This window comes from Sciurus carolinensis, chromosome 2 (genome assembly GCF_902686445.1).
Source record: "Sciurus carolinensis chromosome 2, mSciCar1.2, whole genome shotgun sequence".
NCBI classification, from domain to species: Eukaryota; Metazoa; Chordata; class Mammalia; order Rodentia; family Sciuridae; genus Sciurus; species Sciurus carolinensis.
Window position 1 is genome coordinate 107,898,862 of NC_062214.1, and position 17,183 is coordinate 107,916,044.

At 50.2% G+C, this 17,183-nt stretch overlaps 1 protein-coding gene across 1 annotated transcript in view; it reads right to left on the minus strand.

Moving 5' to 3' along the window:
- Nucleotides 1-154: 154 nt before the first annotated feature.
- Nucleotides 155-17,183, minus strand: part of Duox1 (dual oxidase 1) — a 32,705-nt gene continuing 15,676 nt past the window's right edge. The window contains exons 19-34 of the mRNA XM_047538613.1: nucleotides 15,336-15,561; nucleotides 14,986-15,079; nucleotides 14,557-14,732; nucleotides 12,629-12,698; nucleotides 12,079-12,204; nucleotides 11,308-11,486; nucleotides 10,836-11,066; nucleotides 10,220-10,319; nucleotides 9,929-9,978; nucleotides 8,311-8,438; nucleotides 4,226-4,379; nucleotides 3,611-3,843; nucleotides 3,238-3,396; nucleotides 1,927-2,082; nucleotides 1,691-1,819; nucleotides 155-999 (exon numbers count right to left, since the gene is read on the minus strand). Of these exons, the coding sequence (XP_047394569.1) occupies nucleotides 877-999; nucleotides 1,691-1,819; nucleotides 1,927-2,082; nucleotides 3,238-3,396; nucleotides 3,611-3,843; nucleotides 4,226-4,379; nucleotides 8,311-8,438; nucleotides 9,929-9,978; nucleotides 10,220-10,319; nucleotides 10,836-11,066; nucleotides 11,308-11,486; nucleotides 12,079-12,204; nucleotides 12,629-12,698; nucleotides 14,557-14,732; nucleotides 14,986-15,079; nucleotides 15,336-15,561 (2,334 nt within the window). The 3' untranslated portion in view covers nucleotides 155-876. The remainder of the gene's footprint in view (nucleotides 1,000-1,690; nucleotides 1,820-1,926; nucleotides 2,083-3,237; nucleotides 3,397-3,610; nucleotides 3,844-4,225; nucleotides 4,380-8,310; nucleotides 8,439-9,928; nucleotides 9,979-10,219; nucleotides 10,320-10,835; nucleotides 11,067-11,307; nucleotides 11,487-12,078; nucleotides 12,205-12,628; nucleotides 12,699-14,556; nucleotides 14,733-14,985; nucleotides 15,080-15,335; nucleotides 15,562-17,183) is intronic.

Below are 17,183 nucleotides of genomic sequence, written 5' to 3' on the forward strand. Positions count from 1 at the left end.
GAGATGGGAGTCTCCAGCTGCCTTAGGTTGTTCCTTTATTCAGTAGATACTGGCAAACTCTTGAGAGGTGTCTGAACCAGCCTGGTGAGCTGGCTGGGTGAGTATCCTCTGCCTGTGCCTCACCTTATTCTGGAGCAGAATAAAGAAACCCTAAAAGTGGAAAAGTGATTTATTTGTAAAAGAGACTGCTGGAGCTGGGAGAAGAGGGCTGAAGAGCACTGCATGGATAGGTATTAGGCCTGGGTCTGACTACACTACATATTTAAAAACTTGGGAGAAAAGGTCACAGTTGTGCTGTTAGACTGGGATGCTGAGGGAAAGTTTCTGTAAATTCTCCATATGGGTCCAGCCTCTACCCTCTCCAAGGCATTTGCCAGCCCTTTTGAAATTGGAGAGCCCAGAAGAGGGGGAAGTCAGGAGTGGGGAGGATTCTAAGATGCCAGCATCTGTGTACCCATTCATCCTTAGTCACACACACACACACACACACACACACACACACATTCTCTCCCTCACCACTCACCCCCCCACACCTTGTAAGCCTGTCTTCCAAGTTGTAGTTTTGGGTTTTGTTTTGTTTTGTTTTGTTTTGTTTTGTTTAACTTAGCCTGGAAGAAGAGGCTTCACTTTGCCCCAAACCAGTAGCTCCCCTATTTCCCAAACTCTAATTTCTAGATAGCATCCCCAGTTCTCCAGGCTGAGATACCTCTTGAGCCTAGGAAACAGCACACATGTGATGATGACTGAGCCATCTGGACTGAGTTGGGAGGTCAGAATGGGGAGAGGGTTGAAACATCCAGAAGCAGGACAGAGGTGAGGTGTAGGCCCAGACCTCTGCTCTGCTGGGCAGTGGGCAGAGCCCCAAGGGAGGTAGTCCTAGAAGTTCTCATAATGGTGGGAGAAATGAGTTCGATCCTGCCTGTTGATGAGCTGACAGGCCTTTTCCACATTCTTGGTCATGCCAGGGGGACCGCAGCTAAATACTCCAATCTTTCGAACCTGTTTCAGGAGGAAGAGGTGAAGACTAGCACATTGTTCAAAGGCAAAGCTAGCTCAGTGCTCACAAGGAAGGCCAGATCAGTGCTCAGAGGGAGGGCTAGGTCCACATTCATGGTGCAAGCTAGTTCCCTGTTTTTTGGTTAAAGACCAGCAAGAGCCCATGGAGTGTTCCTGATGAAGGTTTGCTTTGTACCGTGCATGATGAAGTGTTTGTAAATCCAGTTTGATTTCATTAAGTGCCAGATCAGTGTTTCTAAGAAGGGTTGGATTAATCAGTGTTCAACTTGAGGGGTACTCAGTGTCTCATTGAGGGCTAGCCCAGTATTTATGAGAGCAGTAGCTAGCCCAGTGTTCATGGTGAAGATCAGCTGTGCCCAGGATGAGGGCTGGTTCAGTATTAATGGAGAAAGTATCCCTAAGGTCATGCCAAGGTCTAGCTTGATTATTGAGCTCTTTCTTTGGGACAATAAATCATGGCTTCAGAGTTGGTAAGTTCCTGTTGCCAGCATCCTCCCTTAGCATCTCAGGGTGACCACCCCCACCTGTCCTTTTCCATTTCATTACCCCATCAGTCTCCCAGGGAATAGATTCTCATCCATAGCTAACTCTCACCCAGATAGGGTAGGGGTTTGAGAGCTTTGCTCAGGCCCTGGACAATAAAGGTGAAAATCTGGTTATGAGGTGGACCAACCTGTGGGTGGACCTCCTGCAGGGAGTTGAAGAAGGGCTCAAAGGGGGGGCGCCCAAAGTGGGTGACAGAGCGCAGTCCTGTGAACAGACTCCGGTTCAGCACCTTCTGGAAGTGCCGCTCACAGATGTACTGGGGAGGGAAGAAGGGAGGGAGGAAGGTCACAGCCAGGCACACCAGGGTCAACTCCTAGCCCAAATGGTGGCTCACCTGGCCTGCCTGGCTGGCCCTGACCTTACCAACATGGTGGTCCTGAGGTCAAACTTCTCAGCCAGCTGGGTGATGTAGATGTGCACAGACACCAGGTCCTGGCAGTCGTTCTCCTCCACCTCCCTGATGATGTCAGCCAGCCACTCGAACTGCCGTTGGGTCCGTGTCACCCAGATGAAGTAGATCTGAGGACACAAGCCAGAGCTCAGGACCAGCTCAGCTCAGGCTCCCTACATCCCAGGGGTCTCCTCACAGAAAGAACTCTTCCAGCCTCAGTCAGCTTATGCTTCTTCCCAAACAGTCTGGGAGATGGAATATAGGGGTCCCAGGGACAGGTTCTGAAGGTCAGAGGTGGAGTTGCCCCCAAGGGATGGAGAGGTAGAAGTGAGAGGTAGCCTGGAGTTAGACAAAAGGACTCTCTCAATTGAGAGCTGAAGGTCTGTTAGGTGAAAAGCTGCAATCTCAGGCTGAGCTTGTCCTTCCACTCCCTCCAGTGAGCCTGCTTAGGCCAGAGGCTGCCCACCAGAGCTTTCCCTGAGGGAGACCTTCCAGCTGAGGGTCATTTCATAGAGCTGCCTCAGGGAAGACCCACCTGCCTGAAAGGAATAGGAATGAGCTCAGAGATACCAGAGGGGGAGCCCGGTCCAGCTTCTGAGGGGGAGAAGATGGGCTAAGAGGTATGGGTTAAGGAGCAGAGGCAGAGCTGGCACTGATGTGAGAGGAAGGGAGCTGTCACTATCTGAGTGCTGACAGCATATGGGCTGGGTCTCTGCCCTCCACATTCCAGCACCCCTGACTCACCTGCCAGGCCCAGAGAGACAAGCAGGAACCTGCCACTAGGTCCAGGCTGGAGTGAAGAGGCCCTGTGTAGAGGGGGCCTTAGGGCTTGGGCTGGGTTTCTGGGGCCACTCCCCTCCTCTTCCTTTTGAGAGCTGAGTCAGTTTCACTTATGCCCTACCCCAAGTGTCCTTCCCTCTCCCAGCCAACAATGCTCCAAAGGCTGGCCTCCTTTGTAAGAAGGAATGAATTTGTTTAACCCCTTCCAGTCCTTCTTGAACAAACTCCCAGAAGCAAATCCTATGTGGAGCACCCCTGAACTGAAAGAAGGAGTCCTTGGAAACCAAGCAAGATCTTGTATGCATCAGCAAACCAATTCTGTCCTTCAGGGTCTGGGGATACCCTGACACCTCCCCACCTACCATCAACTCCAGGGTTTCAGGCCAACTTGCCCTTTCCCATTGAGTACCAAGATCAAGGTGGCCAAGAATGGAGGCAGGAGAGAGAAGCACAGATGGGCCCAATGATGGAGCAGGTCATGGCTGTGGGAAAGGGGCACTCACCTTCTTACAGAACACTTGGCAGCTGACTGATGACTTGAAGACTAGGTCTTTGAGGATGGAGGCAAAGGGGGTGACCCCAATGCCTCCTCCCACAAGCACTGACACCTCAAATTTATGCCATTCCTGGTGGCCCTCTCCAAATGGTCCATCCAGGTACAGCTGTAGGGAGGATAGTAGGTTCAAAACCATAATTTTAAAGTCAGAAATGGTAAGCAAGGAAAGGCATATTGTGTATAGAGCAAAGGGAAGGATGGTGGTGGGGTGTGGGGTGTGGCATTATCCAGGGAAAAGGAAGAACACAGAGGGGAGTCTGGTGTTGTAGGACCTAAGGGGATATGAGAACATGTGGCACATCTGGCCCAGGTCTGAGCACCTTTGGGTATCTGGCACAGCTGTCACCCGTTGGGGGTGAGTAGATCTCCCTGAGGCGAGTGGTCCAGGGCCCGGCCACCCGGATGTGCAGGCTGAGTGTGTCCTCATGGGGTGCAGAGGTCAGTGTGAAGGGGTGGTACTCAGTAGTCCCCAGAGCCAGGCAGGCGATCCGCACCCACTGCCCTGACTTGTATTCAAAGCCCTGAGGTCGCTGGAATCGCAGGTGGGTCACTCCTGGGGAGGGATGGGAAGTGGGAGGCTGCTGTCCTGAGCCCAGCAACAATGTGGCCTCCAGAGAGTTCCCCCAACCACTGTCTCAGTTCTGCTTCTGGAATATGACAAGGAGGCCTCCCCTCATCAGAAGGTCGCTCTGAAGAGGAGGGGGTTGTCAGCAGGGCAAGGGGCAGCCTGACCTGGGCTCATCCAGTCTGTGGTGAGAGAGGCTCAGGTCCCCTGGCAGAGAGCATTTCTCACCAGATAATTCCTACTGCCACCCCTGTCCCCTGCCTCCTCCACTGGTCCAGGCCAGGAGATGGTGTAGTTCAGGCTCTACCCCTGCCCTGTTGGCTGCCTCAGTGTCACCAATCTGGTCCCCTTACAGCTTCCAGGCTGGTACCTGAAGGCAGCAGCTCTGCCTTCACCACACTGATCTCCACCTTCTTCCGGCTCAGGCTCACCAGCTTGTCTCCCACATAGATAAGTGCAGGGACCAGAAAGAAGATGTGGAAACGGGGCAGCTGGATCAGAGCAAAGCTGCCATGGATGATGAGCTGGAGAGAGCAAAGAGCACAGTTCAGACTTAGCGACATTCATAAGAGGGTATGGGGCCAGCTCAGGCCTTAGACTCCACATCCCTCCCTGGTACATCCAATACTGGTACATCCAATCCCCACTTCACCATACCACATTCCTTCCAGTTCCTAAAACTAACCACTACCAATTCCATCCTCCAAAGCATTCCAGAGGAATGAGACTATTTCCATGTCCCTGATACCACCCTAGACCAAATCCTTTCAGCTCCCACCTGGACTCACCCATTAGCCTCCTAACTGGTCTCACCCCACTTTAAACCTCTCTCTTGAAGGCAGCCAGTGTGACTTTTTGAAATGCATTTTATCATATCCTTCTCAGTTTAGAAAGCTTGAGTGAACTTCCACTACACTCTGAGGTCTTGCAGGGTTTTACACTCAGTTCCCCCTCCCCATTCCTCGAACACAGCAAGTCCTTTCTGCTTCAGGACCTTCACACCAGCTGTGCTTTGCTTGGGCTACCATCCCCCTAGCCCATGACTACCTCCATCTGTCTTTTCAAATCTCAACACAAATGCCACCTTCTTGGGCCTTCCCTCGGTCCTCACCATCACATTTCCCTGTCAACTCCCTTAGAGCATTTGTCATCATCCACAGTCATTTTTGTCCAATCACATACAGGTTTACTATTGTTTTCCCCTTGGACGGAAGGGTAGTGACTATTTGCCAGTATATGCTCAGTTCCTAGCAGTTTCTGGTTGGCACATGGTAGGCACTCAATAACTGTTGGAGGAAAGACTTTACCCACCCCTTTTGGCACTGGGGATTGAACCCAGGGGAGCTTTACCATTGAGTTGCACCCCCAAGTCCTTTTTTTAAATTTTTTTTTTTTTTTTGGTGGCACTGGGGATTGAATCCAAGGGAGTTTTATCACTGAGTTACATTCTGTCCTTTTTATTTTTTATTTTGACAGAGGGTCTCACTAAGTTGTTGAGGGTTTTACTATGATGCCCCATGGCATCGAACTTGCCATCTTCCTGCCTCGGCTTCCAGAGTAGCTAGGATGACAGGTACGCGACACCATGCCTGGCTACCAATCCCCTTTTGAACACTAAGAATGCCTAACTAGTCCTCCACTTTCCATGAAATGACTGGCAGTTATTGTCCAGTTCTGGTCCTTTCCCTAGTAAATTTGTCTAATATAGTCAGACACTAAGTGCCCCCTTCTTCCCACTCACTTGCTCCTAAATCTGGCTGGGTCAGTGTGACTCCCCTCGCCTTGTCCTTAAGACCTGCTCAGTGACGGCTCACCAGCCCCACAAATGGCCAAACCCCAAGGCCTCCTTTCAGATCATGTCTGCTCCCAATCTTGGCAGCCTGTGGCACTAATGTCCACCACACCTCTCCACTCATCCCCCCATCCCCCACCACTTCTGCAACAATGCTCTACTGGTTCTCCCTCTGCCTCTCAGGTCACTCACTTTTCAGCTCCTCCACTGGCTCCATTCCTTCTGCCACCCCAGTCATGGATGTTGCCCAAGCCTGGTTTCTTCATCCTCTGCTGTTTTCTTTCTGTGCTCTACCATGCGTCATGACCTCTCAGCTGCAGCCCCCACACATCACCAGCATATCCTGCTACCACCTAATGCTCTACAGTTATCCACAGCCAGACCTGTCTCCTCTGCCTTTGAATACCCAGGCACCAGTCCCACCCCCACACCTGCACTGGTGCCCTTCCTTCTGCCTGGGCTCCTCTTGAGTTTCCACTCAGCCCTGTCACCATTTAAAAGCCTTGGCCCAAGTCCCATCTTCTCCCCCAAGTCTTCCCTAACCAGTTTAGCCCAAGTGAAACTCTCCTCCCTGAGTTCCCATACCTAACTGTTGGGAACACTTGGCTCAGCAATTAATCCTCTGCTGTGTGTTCTCTCTGATCCTTTCAAGCGTGTGGCACTTACCTCTGCAGGAAATCCTAAGTTCCGAAGAAGAGGGGCTAGAGTTTCCTCCTCTGCTGGGCCTCCCACAAGTATCTGTTCAACTGAACTCTGGTCTCTCACTGAGGAATCCCTTCCCCCAGCTGAGTGTTCCCAAATTCTTGAACCTTCCCCAACAAGACTAACTTAACCCTCTCTGAGCTCTTTGAATCAGCTCAGCTTTCTCCAAGTTCCTTTTTCACTGTGGAGCACACACCCAGCCCCAAGGCTCCAAAGCAACCAACCAGGCTCAGTACAATGGTAGGGTGACTTCATCCTCCTGTTTATACACCCTATTTTGTGTTGGCTTTACTTTTAAGCCACAAAGTGCTGCAGACTCCTGGCCAGCCAATGGGCCTTGGTGGTAAATGGAGTACCTCTACTCTACATGCTAGCCCCACCCTCTTCAGCCCAGATTAGGAGCCCAGACACTCTTCCTCAGGGTCTAATCTACATTGGAGTCCTTTACTTGTAACTTCCCTATCTGCCCAAAGTCAAGTGGCCAACCCTGGAGTAAGTGGAAAGCAAGATGGTGTTTTGCCCATGACTCCCCCTAGGTATAACACTCTCAAGCTGCCTAGCTGGGACTATTCAGCAGAGGGATCTGTGCCTTTCTGAGCCCCTGATTTTCCTGCTGGTAGGAAGGGTGGTTCTGAACCCCAGTTATGCTCACAACCCAGGAATAAATCAGAAGGGGATCTTGGTCTTAGGGAGCCAGGCTGGTCACTCTTCTGTGTGTCTCCCCACTAGTTCAAAGAAATTGCTTTATCACCAGGAACAAAAACATTATCTCCACCCCTAAGAAGCAATAGTCTGGGATGCTAGGATTCCACTCATTATTGGAAGGTGGGATAGAGGAATAAATGAGCTACAGCTTCCAAAGAAGGGAGAGATTTCTTTGGAAACAAGCATCATCAATTCTAAGACATACCCTAAGCCAAGGTTGGGTAGTTACCTCAAAACCATGAAGTGCTGAGCCACAAGCAAGATGGAAACAGACCCTCCTCCCAGCTATCAGTGAGAAAAGAACTGCGCCTGGGAGGAGGCAGGTCAAACAACAGGAGCCAGCCTGACCCAGGCAATGGTGCACTCTCTTTGTCTCAGAACAAAGGAGACCCCTGTGTGCAGTTCTGCCTAGAGATAAAGAGGGTAGTCATAGGGGATCTGGGCCACTTGAATGCTGCTAGCCAAATCATCAACTGATGGCAACAACTGGGACTTGGACTTGGTTTAACTTCTCAGTGAGGCCCTAAGGGTGCCTCTTGGGGAACTGCCTGTATCCCTGAGGAAGACAGGGAAGCAGAGTCACAACAAGGGACCCAGGTCAGAGTCAGTTCAGAAACTAACCAGGTGAAGCAGTCAGTGACAAGCCCAGGGGAGGGTGAAGGGAACAAGAGTAGGGAGAGAATGGGAATGAAGTGAGGTATGAGGCCCAGGTTAAGGAGAGGGGATAGGTGGTGTTTTAAGAACTTGTCTTATCAGCAGTTCAACTGAAGGCGTTTTGAGGAAGCTTTATGGGTGGCAATTATCTGGGTGGTATGGCTATGCCCCCAAACAGAGTCAAAACAAAAGTAGCAGAACTAATTTAAGTTTCACTGAAATGGTGAAGCTCTCTAAAGTACAGGCAGTCCACCCAGGAGCCCAAACCAGTAACCCAAAGACAGGAAATATCGTCTGGGCAGAAGTGATGTGAGGGTATTTACAAGGAGTGTAAACCAGCCTGGCGGGGCCACTACTGCAAAATCCACACCGGGAAGAGCTTCCAAGGCTAACAAATGGGGTCAGCCTACTGGGGATCCCCATACTGTAATCTCCATCTTCAAAGACATGTGTGGAGAAGTGAGGAGGATACTGGAAATAACAGCTAATAGCTCTAAAATGGGTGATTCTCATACTGGAAAACTATGTCCCAGCCCTCATTGCCTCCGTGGGAACATCCAGCCCATACCCTGATGACCTGGCTCACAGCCAAAAGCTCTCACCAGGATGTAGAATAGGACGTAGAGGTGGTGGGTCAGCCAGAAGCCCCGGAAGCTGCGGCGGCGGAAGTGGTGGGAGGCGAAGACATACATAATGGCCAGGACCAGGAGCAGCATGACCCCCGTGAGGCCTGCAAAATGAATACGAGTGTGAAGGGCAGAGGAGCAGCACCTTGCAGAGAAGTGTTTCTGAGGCATCCAGGATCAGGGTCCCCTCTCTATTTCTTTACCAAAAATGAGGATGGGAAAGCCACAGCAGCTTACTCTGTTCTCCCTCCACATTAATGATCACAAAAATCTTTCATTTCAACCCTCTTTATCCTCCAAAACCCTTGTCACCATGGCAATTTTCCACCTGTGTCATAACTTTTTTTTTTTTTTAATCTCTATCACTTAGCTAATTCTCAGGTCCACAAGAAGAGGGTATGGCTAGGCTAGTTCACCACTGAAACTAGTGCCTACTGCAGGGCCAGCCACACCATAGGCATTGTATAATTGTGTGCTGAATGAATGGATGCCCGGGCTACTCTGGGCTCTCTGGGCCAGACTCTGGAAATTTCAGGCCCTGCCCTCTTGAAGTCAAGTCTTGTTCATCCCTGCATCACTCCATGTGGCTGCAACAGTACACAGCATAAGCACTGGCACCATCAGCGTTTTGATGGGACCACTCTGTCCCTGCTCATCACCGGAGCCCTTGGGTTTAGCTCCAAGTTGGTAAGAAGCCTCTTCTTTCATGAAGAATCCCAGGCTAGGCCACAGTACATGGGAGTACATAGTGCTGGAGCCAGGGTAGGTGTGGGAGAACACAGAATGGTCCCTCAGGTGATCAAGGGAGAGAAAGGCAGAAATTAGGAAGATTAGAATCCTGCAGTATGAAAAAGCAAAGGTTAAGAAGGGATCTAACCAAAGCCTGTAAAGTCCTGATTGGAGAAGAGAGCATAAACACAGCCTTATCCACCAAATCCCAGTTTGCAGGAATTAGCCAGCACCCTCTGAAGTTCAAAGCAGAGCATTTTAGGATTAAAAAAAAAAAAAAAAAAAAAAAAAAAAAAAAAAAAAATCCATGCTGTGTTTCACAGAGTAGAGCCAGTATAGAAAATGTGTTACCCTAAGGAGGGAATCAGTTGGAAATACAAATAGATTCAAGAAGAGTTTGAATAGATTCACAGCTAATAGCTCTAAAATGGGTGATTAAGGGAGTTAGGAATATGCCCCCAAACAGCTCTTGTGAAGACATTTTACAAGGAGAGGTAGGCTTCTGTCTGGCTTTACAAAGAGCCTGATTCCTCCCCTATGCATCTGGGGCACAGCAGTCCTCAAAGCTGCTGTCACAGTAGGTGTATGTGTTGGAGGGAGGTGTCCATTCCCATTCCACTGAGGACTAGTCCACAGTGGGGGCTAGTTAGCCCTTACTAAGGGAGGAACTAGTCCCATGTCAAGGAGGAATGAAATGCAGAGTCAACTAAGTCTCCTACTGCCCAGGAGGGTCCTCAAGGGCAGAGGGAAGAGCCTGGCTCACCTTTAGAGTTGAGTGAGTCTGGGCTGCCCTGTGGCAGATGGAACCCAGAACCTCTAGCTCAGAGCCAAGGTCAGAAATTCACAGAGCAGGGAGGGCTCTCACCTGGTACAGTCTGGAAGAACCACCAGTAATACTTCTGGGGGAACTCAGACCTGTGTGGAAGGGACAGCAAGAAAGAACCCTGAGAAGAGTACTCTGGGACTTCCAGAAGGAACCTTGCGGAGGAAGCACCCAACTCAGCCACCAGTCTACCCTTCTGGTGGGATTGAGGGCTCAGGCTGGTCATTGTCTGCTCTGGAATCTGGAAGGCAACACTCTCCTCCAGGCCAAGAGGATTTGATTCTTTTCACCAGCAAGGACTACCCCCCAACACACACACACATACTCACTCACCCGTCATCATGGAAGAGGCCAGGAAAGAGGCATGAGAGGACACTAAGTGGGCTGATGGAGAACAGGTACACATTCACCACGTGGCCTGCACTGTGTAAGACTAAAATAGACCAGACAAGGGGTGGTGAGCCCAGGGTGAGTCCCACACTTTCAGCCCAAGACGGTAAACCCCACTAGAACTGGGGGCCTAAAAGCCCCTAGGGGTCTGGTTGTCTAACCGGCAATCAACCTTGTGGTCCTTCCCAAGACCCCGATGAACACAGCCACATGAGGCCAAAAGTATACCATTAGAAGTTCATTCTTTTGGTTTCTCTTACAGAGTGAAGTTTTGAAACATAAAAACTGAGAGAGGTATGTTATGTACACTCATTCTGAAGTGTAACTTGTCAGCTGGAGGCTGGTGAGGTGCCCTCAACTGCACGGGAAAAGGCATTCAGGGCAGTGTGGAGCTCCTGGGATTACTTCACACCACAGCCAGGATCAACTCCATCCTTATGGAGGCTATCCAAGATTTACATTAGTTAAGTGCTGGTAGCAAGGAGGGTCTTAGAGAGGAGGGGAAGCCAGCAGGGGGCGGAAGGGCACGTAGAGAATCCCTAGAACACCGCGGTCCTGCCTGTGAGGACAATGGCCGTGGAGGCAATGAGGCGATGAAAGTCCACGGCGGCGTCGAAGGGCACGTAGCGGTTGAGGAAGGTCTCCCGCAGGAAGGTGATGAGGTTGCGGCACATGGTGAGCAGGATGTAGGAGTACATGAAGGAGATGCTGGCTGCCGTGCCCCGCGACAGGATGATGCCCACACGGGTGGTGTCCGCGATACCCATGTGGTGTGCTGCAAAGCCGTAGTCTGCGGAGGGGGACGAGTGCAGAGGACAGCTGGTTGGGGAGGCAGTCAACCACAGGCCGCCCAGCAGTCTCTTTCCTGCAGCCCGCATCCAACTGGTTGCGTTTGCCCACGGCAGGCCCCACCCCAAGGCTGTCACTTATCGTAGGCCCCGCCCCAGGGGCTGTCCGTCACTCACAATAGGCCCCACCTTCAGGGCGATCATTTATCACCAGCCCTGTTTCCCAGGCTTGCCATCACTCACAGTAGGCCCTCTCCAGGAAAAGCGCCCAGGCGACGGCGTAGAACACCGCCACGCAGCCGATGTGGCGTCGGTAGTTCTCGATGAAGCGCTTGAACTGCTGCACTGTCTGGTGGCGACGGCTGCGTTGAAATTTCTCTCGATGAGCCTCGGTGAAGAGCAAGGGCTGGAATGACGTTACCCTGGAAGACACGGAGTTTTAGTCCTCGGTCCCCATCTACTGAATGCTAGTGGAGGCCCCCTTCCCCGAGGGGAGCCGCCAAGCAGCGAGGGACAGCTCTGCTCCCACTTCCGAGGAAGAGGTGTCCAGTGACACACAGAAGCAGACGTAAGACCCCAAAGGTTCTAGCGTACTGTGTGTGTCAGTGGAAGGCCAGGGCATTTCATCTTCCCCAGTGTCCCCTCACATTCAGACAGCTCCTTCCCCAGTCTATAGTTCCAACTCCCACAGGGGCCCCACAGTCAACCTTTACTGGAGGTTCAAGGCACTTCCTCCACGAAGGCTTCTCTGATCTCCCAAGTAGAAGTGAGACCTTCCTTGACCTCTGAAGTCCCTTGTTCTTACCACCATTATACTGTTCAGCAGGACACTGTAATTACCAGTGGATCCAATTATCTTGTCAGGCTGTGACATTCTTGGACAGGAACTATTCACTGCTTGCACCCCCAGCACTGAGCACAGTGCCTGGTACCAAGTAATAGGTACTGTACGTATGTAACATATGTTGAAGGGATAGAAGGATTTCCTGGGCTTAAGAGGAAGAGCAGGCATACTTCTTGCCAAACCTCCGACGAATCTCCTGGGGAGGGTCTGTGTCCATGGGGCACTGCAGTCTCTGTGGTGTCAACTCAGTTTCCATGTTGTTGCGGGAACAGCGAGCACTCACTCTGGGAGAGGGACTAGGAAGGAATGGCAAGTACTAGGACTTTGGCCATCACAACCATTTGATTCTCTGAAGCCCCTGACCTGCCTCCAAATCCAATTTGTCCAGGAAGGATCAGAGTACTCAGTGAAAAGGCAACAGGATTCCCATGGAGACCCAGAGATAGAATGAGTCAGATCCTGGGGGTCCCAGCTGAGAACTCTGCATATGCCTATGCCCTACACAAGGGTGTCTGACCCAGGCAGTGAGGGAGTGCTGAAATCAGTAGGCTCTCTGCTTGCCCTGGTGCAAGACTGTGTCCACATAGAGTAAGAGGTGCCTTTTTCTAGTTTGTATGAAGGTGATACATGAGATAGTGGTGGCTCCAATTCCAGCCATTCTGGGGAGATAAATGACAACTCCCCAACACTTCCTTTCAACATTCCCAGATGGAAGCTTACCAAATCTTCTCTTGGCTGATGTAGGAGGCTCGCCGGCAGAGGTCCTTGATAACTTCAGGCACCTCCACCCCTACAATGTACAGGCAGGCCAGTGAGCAGCTCAGAGCCCAGAGCCCAAAAGGGCCTGGTTCAATGCACAGTAACCCCACCTTCCCATGTTCTGACACTGTAGAGTGTCCCTTTCCAGTGGAGGTCCTGCCTCCAATGCCCCAGATTTAGCTTTTGTCTCCAGTGGGAGCTGGACTCAACCACAGGTCGAAAGAAAGAAGGAAAGCCTGAAACTAAATTGGCTGAGCAGGCTTCCCTGAGAAGGGGTCACCCCATATCAGATATGGAAGTAGAGTTCAGGAACTGTATGTAACCTGCCTGCTAAGACCATTCTGTCATAAAAACTGCTTAAAATCTTCCAAGAGTTTAATATGGAATCTAGGTGATAGGTATATGGAAATTTACTTTAAAATTCTTTCTACTTTTCTCTTTGAAAATGTTCAAAATAAAATATTGCGAGGGGGTCCTCCCAGGGGCCACCCATTGTTTCTTTCTGGGTTGAGCACTGACAGTAAAGCAAGAATGAGCTGCAAATCCAGGTTCTTACGGGAGTCCTGGAATCTCCAGATTACTTTCAAGTGCTGAACCAACCCTAAAGATGACTCATATTTGTAGCTGAGGCCAAAAGTGAGAAAGCTGATCTAAATGAAATCTGAGTGTTTAAAACAAAGTTTAGCTATCTATACTCTCAAATGGTTCAGCAAACAGTTGATGTGGCAAACAGTAGGCAATGACAAATGTAGGTGGAAACGTGAAGAGCTGTCTGTACTACTCTTGTTCCTTTCTGTAATTTAAAATCTTTCAAAATAAAATGTGGAGGAAACAACAAAGCATAACAATGATTAAAAACAAAACAAGACAATACAATACACAATGTTAGCATTCTGCTTAAGCCTCATCAACCCCCAAGCCTAGTTCTACCAGGGCTGGATGTCCCTGGTAATCTGTGGTTTGGTTCAGTTTCAGGCACCTCCCTTATCTCTGCCCTCATGCCCAGGTACCCGCTGCCCTAGCTGCCTGGGAAAGGCAGAAAGTTGAAGGTCAGGAGTGTTGGATCTCCTCTTTATCAACTCCCCTTACCCTAGGACCAGTGTAGCCCTACCCAGAGGTTCATCTGTACCTTGTCTAACTTGCTCTAAGTCCCCCACGGAGGCTGCCCTGCCCTCTTTTCATAGTTCCAGGATGAGCTGGGTTTGGTATGAATGTGCCCCAGTGAAAATCTCAAGCTAAGAAGACACCATAACCGCTCAGAGCAGGCCACAGACCCTTTGCCTGCTACCTGCCCCTTCCGTACTCAGACTCTAGCCTCAGCCTATTTGAGTCAGACAGTAGTGGGGAAGGAATTAGGGGGAAGGACAATAGAACTGGGTGTTGATGCACTCAGCAAACATTTACTGAGCACTTATCTAGAGGACATAGTGGAAAAAAAAAAAAAAACAAGAAACACCTCCCTACCCCAACACCAGACACCTTAGTTGAGGGGAACATGTCCTGGCCCAGGTAGGGCTATAACAAGGAGACACTGTCTCTTCCCTGGCCTGGAGACCAGGTTCAGGGGGCTTTGGCAGCGAGCCAGGAGAAGCAGAGTTCCAGCCATCTCCCACCCTGTCCTGACCCAACCCACCCCACCAGCAAGGCTGCATTGTGACTTCTATGGTTCCCAGGCACTTTCGCCTTCTTAGGCCACTTTCTACATAAAAACAAATAGTAAATTTTATAATTGTGTTGGTAAAAAATATATAACCAGGTTGGACACATTGTAATATATCCATTATTTCTTCTGATTTTTAGAAGAAATTAAAGCAATTTCATGGACTTCTAAAAGTATGTGGACATTGTGCCTAAGAGATAAGTCAGCCCTGCCTGCCAGGCAGCCCCACCTTTGACGCAGAGCTGTGTGAAGCGGAGTTCGCTGTCATGGTCCCGCAGCATGAAGTGGAAGTCTTCCCACGTCAGCTCCTCTTTGTCCTGGAAGCCTGATTCTCGGAACATGGACTCTACCACCTCAGCCAGCTGGGCCTTGGACAAGCAGTTGTTGGAGATCTCGATAAAGGACCTGGAGTTGGGGGAAGGGCATGATTAGGTCCCAACACAAGGGCCCACTGACTATCCCACCAGGCCTTCAATACCTATATGTCAGGGCCCCATCTGGCTGAACCCCAAGTGCCCTACTAATTGTAACACTCTGGTTTCAAGGATAAGCAGGAGGTCCTACTTACCCTTTACCTTTTTGCTCTCCCTTTCGTGTCCCCTCCTTCCCCTGGCAATCCTGCCCTGGTTTACTCTACCCACTGTCCCAGAGGACCAACCTCAGCATCCTGATGAACTCCTCCTTGGAAATGAGGCCATTCCCATCAAAGTCATACATGCGGAACATAAGGCGAGACTTCTCCTCAGGGGAGCCTGGGAGAAGGATTTTGTAAGGAAGGCTGTGGCCCATCAGCCTAAACCCCCAGGCCAGGTATTAGGGCCACACGCCAGTGTGATGATCCACTGATGGACATAGAAATGGTCATTCTGCTTCCTAAGTGGCATTTGGGCATTCCTAGGAGTCTGCCATGGCTGGAGACCTGGCTCCAGTGCTCTCCACCTTGAACAGGTCAGTCACACTCCTCCGTCCAGTCTCTCCTATCTAGACGGTTATTTATTCCTCCCTCACCTTTCATGAAGACCACCAGGATGTCCAGGAACTCCCGGAAGGACAGGTAGCCATTGCCATCCTTGTCAGCCAAAGAGAACATGGACTCTACAAACATGTCTTGGGGCTTGAGGCCCAGGGACTCGGCAAATTCAGCCCTGCTCAGCTCACAGGTCAGGGCCTCCCGCACCTTCTGGGATGAGTCCAGGGGCAGGGTCCCTGCATCTGCCTGGTCAATGTCCAGCACCTACACTTGAGCAGCAGCAAAGGGAGGGAGGGAGAGAAGGAGATAAGGCTTCCTTTACCTGAAGGTCAGTGGAACCTTAGAGGAGCTACCTTCTGAGGCATTTGTCCAACTTGCCTCCATAAGCAGCCCTGTGGGTGATCCCTGGGGCCATGTTTGTACTATGGAGTCCTGGACCTCTGCTTTTGATGATTACACACTTGACCCAAGCTGGCCACCTGGCATTGGAATTAAGAGGTCCCAGATATGTCTTGACCTGAGCACAAGAAAGTTCAGAAGATGTGGCTACCTTTTTTCTCCCAGTGCTCTGAAACAGGGTAAAGTAGAGGCACAGAGAAAACTGAGGCAGCCTGAGAGAGGAGTGACTTTGTTTTTGACAGCTTTCCCTTTCCCAGGCCTTACCAGGCCAGGCTGAATTCCCGAGACAACCTGGATCCTCAGGGACAACTGTTCCTTTACATGGGTTTCTCTTACTTACATCTAAAAGAATTGTAACTAGGACAAGGGTTCACCTGGGTTTGGGAAAGGGAAATTCTTATTACATGCCATCTCCAACCCACCCAGGGATTACCCCAGCAGGAGGAAAACAGACAGTAAGGGAAGCAGACATGTCACAGGCCACATTACCTGTCTTTCCTGCCTAACAACTGGGCTGCTTAGAGCAAGTCTGGTTGTGGTTCTGTGCGGCAAACATTGCAACTTCAAACAAGAAACTTCAGTGGAAGCAGCCCAGAGCTGGAGGCAAGAGACCTGGGTTCATGTCCTAACTGCCACCTGCTTGCAGCATGACCTCAGGCAAGTCTCTTCAGTTGTCAGATTCATTTCCTCACCTGCCCTACTTATCTCACAGGGTTATTATGAGAATCAACAGGAGAGGTTGTGTGGAAATTATTTTGAAAACTGAAAGCTCTGTGCAGCTATCAGCGATTATCAGCCACCCCCTGGGAGACAGCAGCCTTCCCACCTCCCACCACAAGGGGTTCCCATAGCCCTGATGGATCCTGGATTGAGTGAGGTGCCTAGGTCCCTCCTGGGCCCTAGCAAGGACCCCCTAGCTGAGGGTCCCTCAGTTCTTGTGCATACTCAGTGTTTAACTTGTTTGAGGGTTAAATCTGTCATAGAGTAAATGCTCATTAAATGGTAGCTTCCTACATGAATCCTCTCCCCAGGCAAACTGTTAGATTTCTCTCAAACATTAATTTTTTGCCCTTCTGTGTAGTACCTTCTCACATACCTTCTGGTTCCTTTCTTCTGAGCCAAAACTTTTCCATCTTTGAGTTCTTGCTAAATCTCACTTCCATCATGACCTTATACCAGCCTGAAGACACTATCTTTTCTGAATTCCTATACCATGTATTTATTGGATCACTTTTTTTTTTTTTTTTTTGAATTGGGAATTGAACCCAGAGGAGCTCTACCACTGAGTTACACCCCAGAACTTTTTTTTTTTTTTGAGACAGGGTCTTGCTAAGTTGCTCAGGCTGACCTCAAACTTGTGATCCTACTGCCTCGGCCTCCTGAGTAGCTGGGATTACAGGTGTATATCACTACAAATGGTTCCTGGATCACTCTTGAAGCCTTCATCCTTTACCATTTACTTTCCTTTCTATGCATTTCTCCTCTTT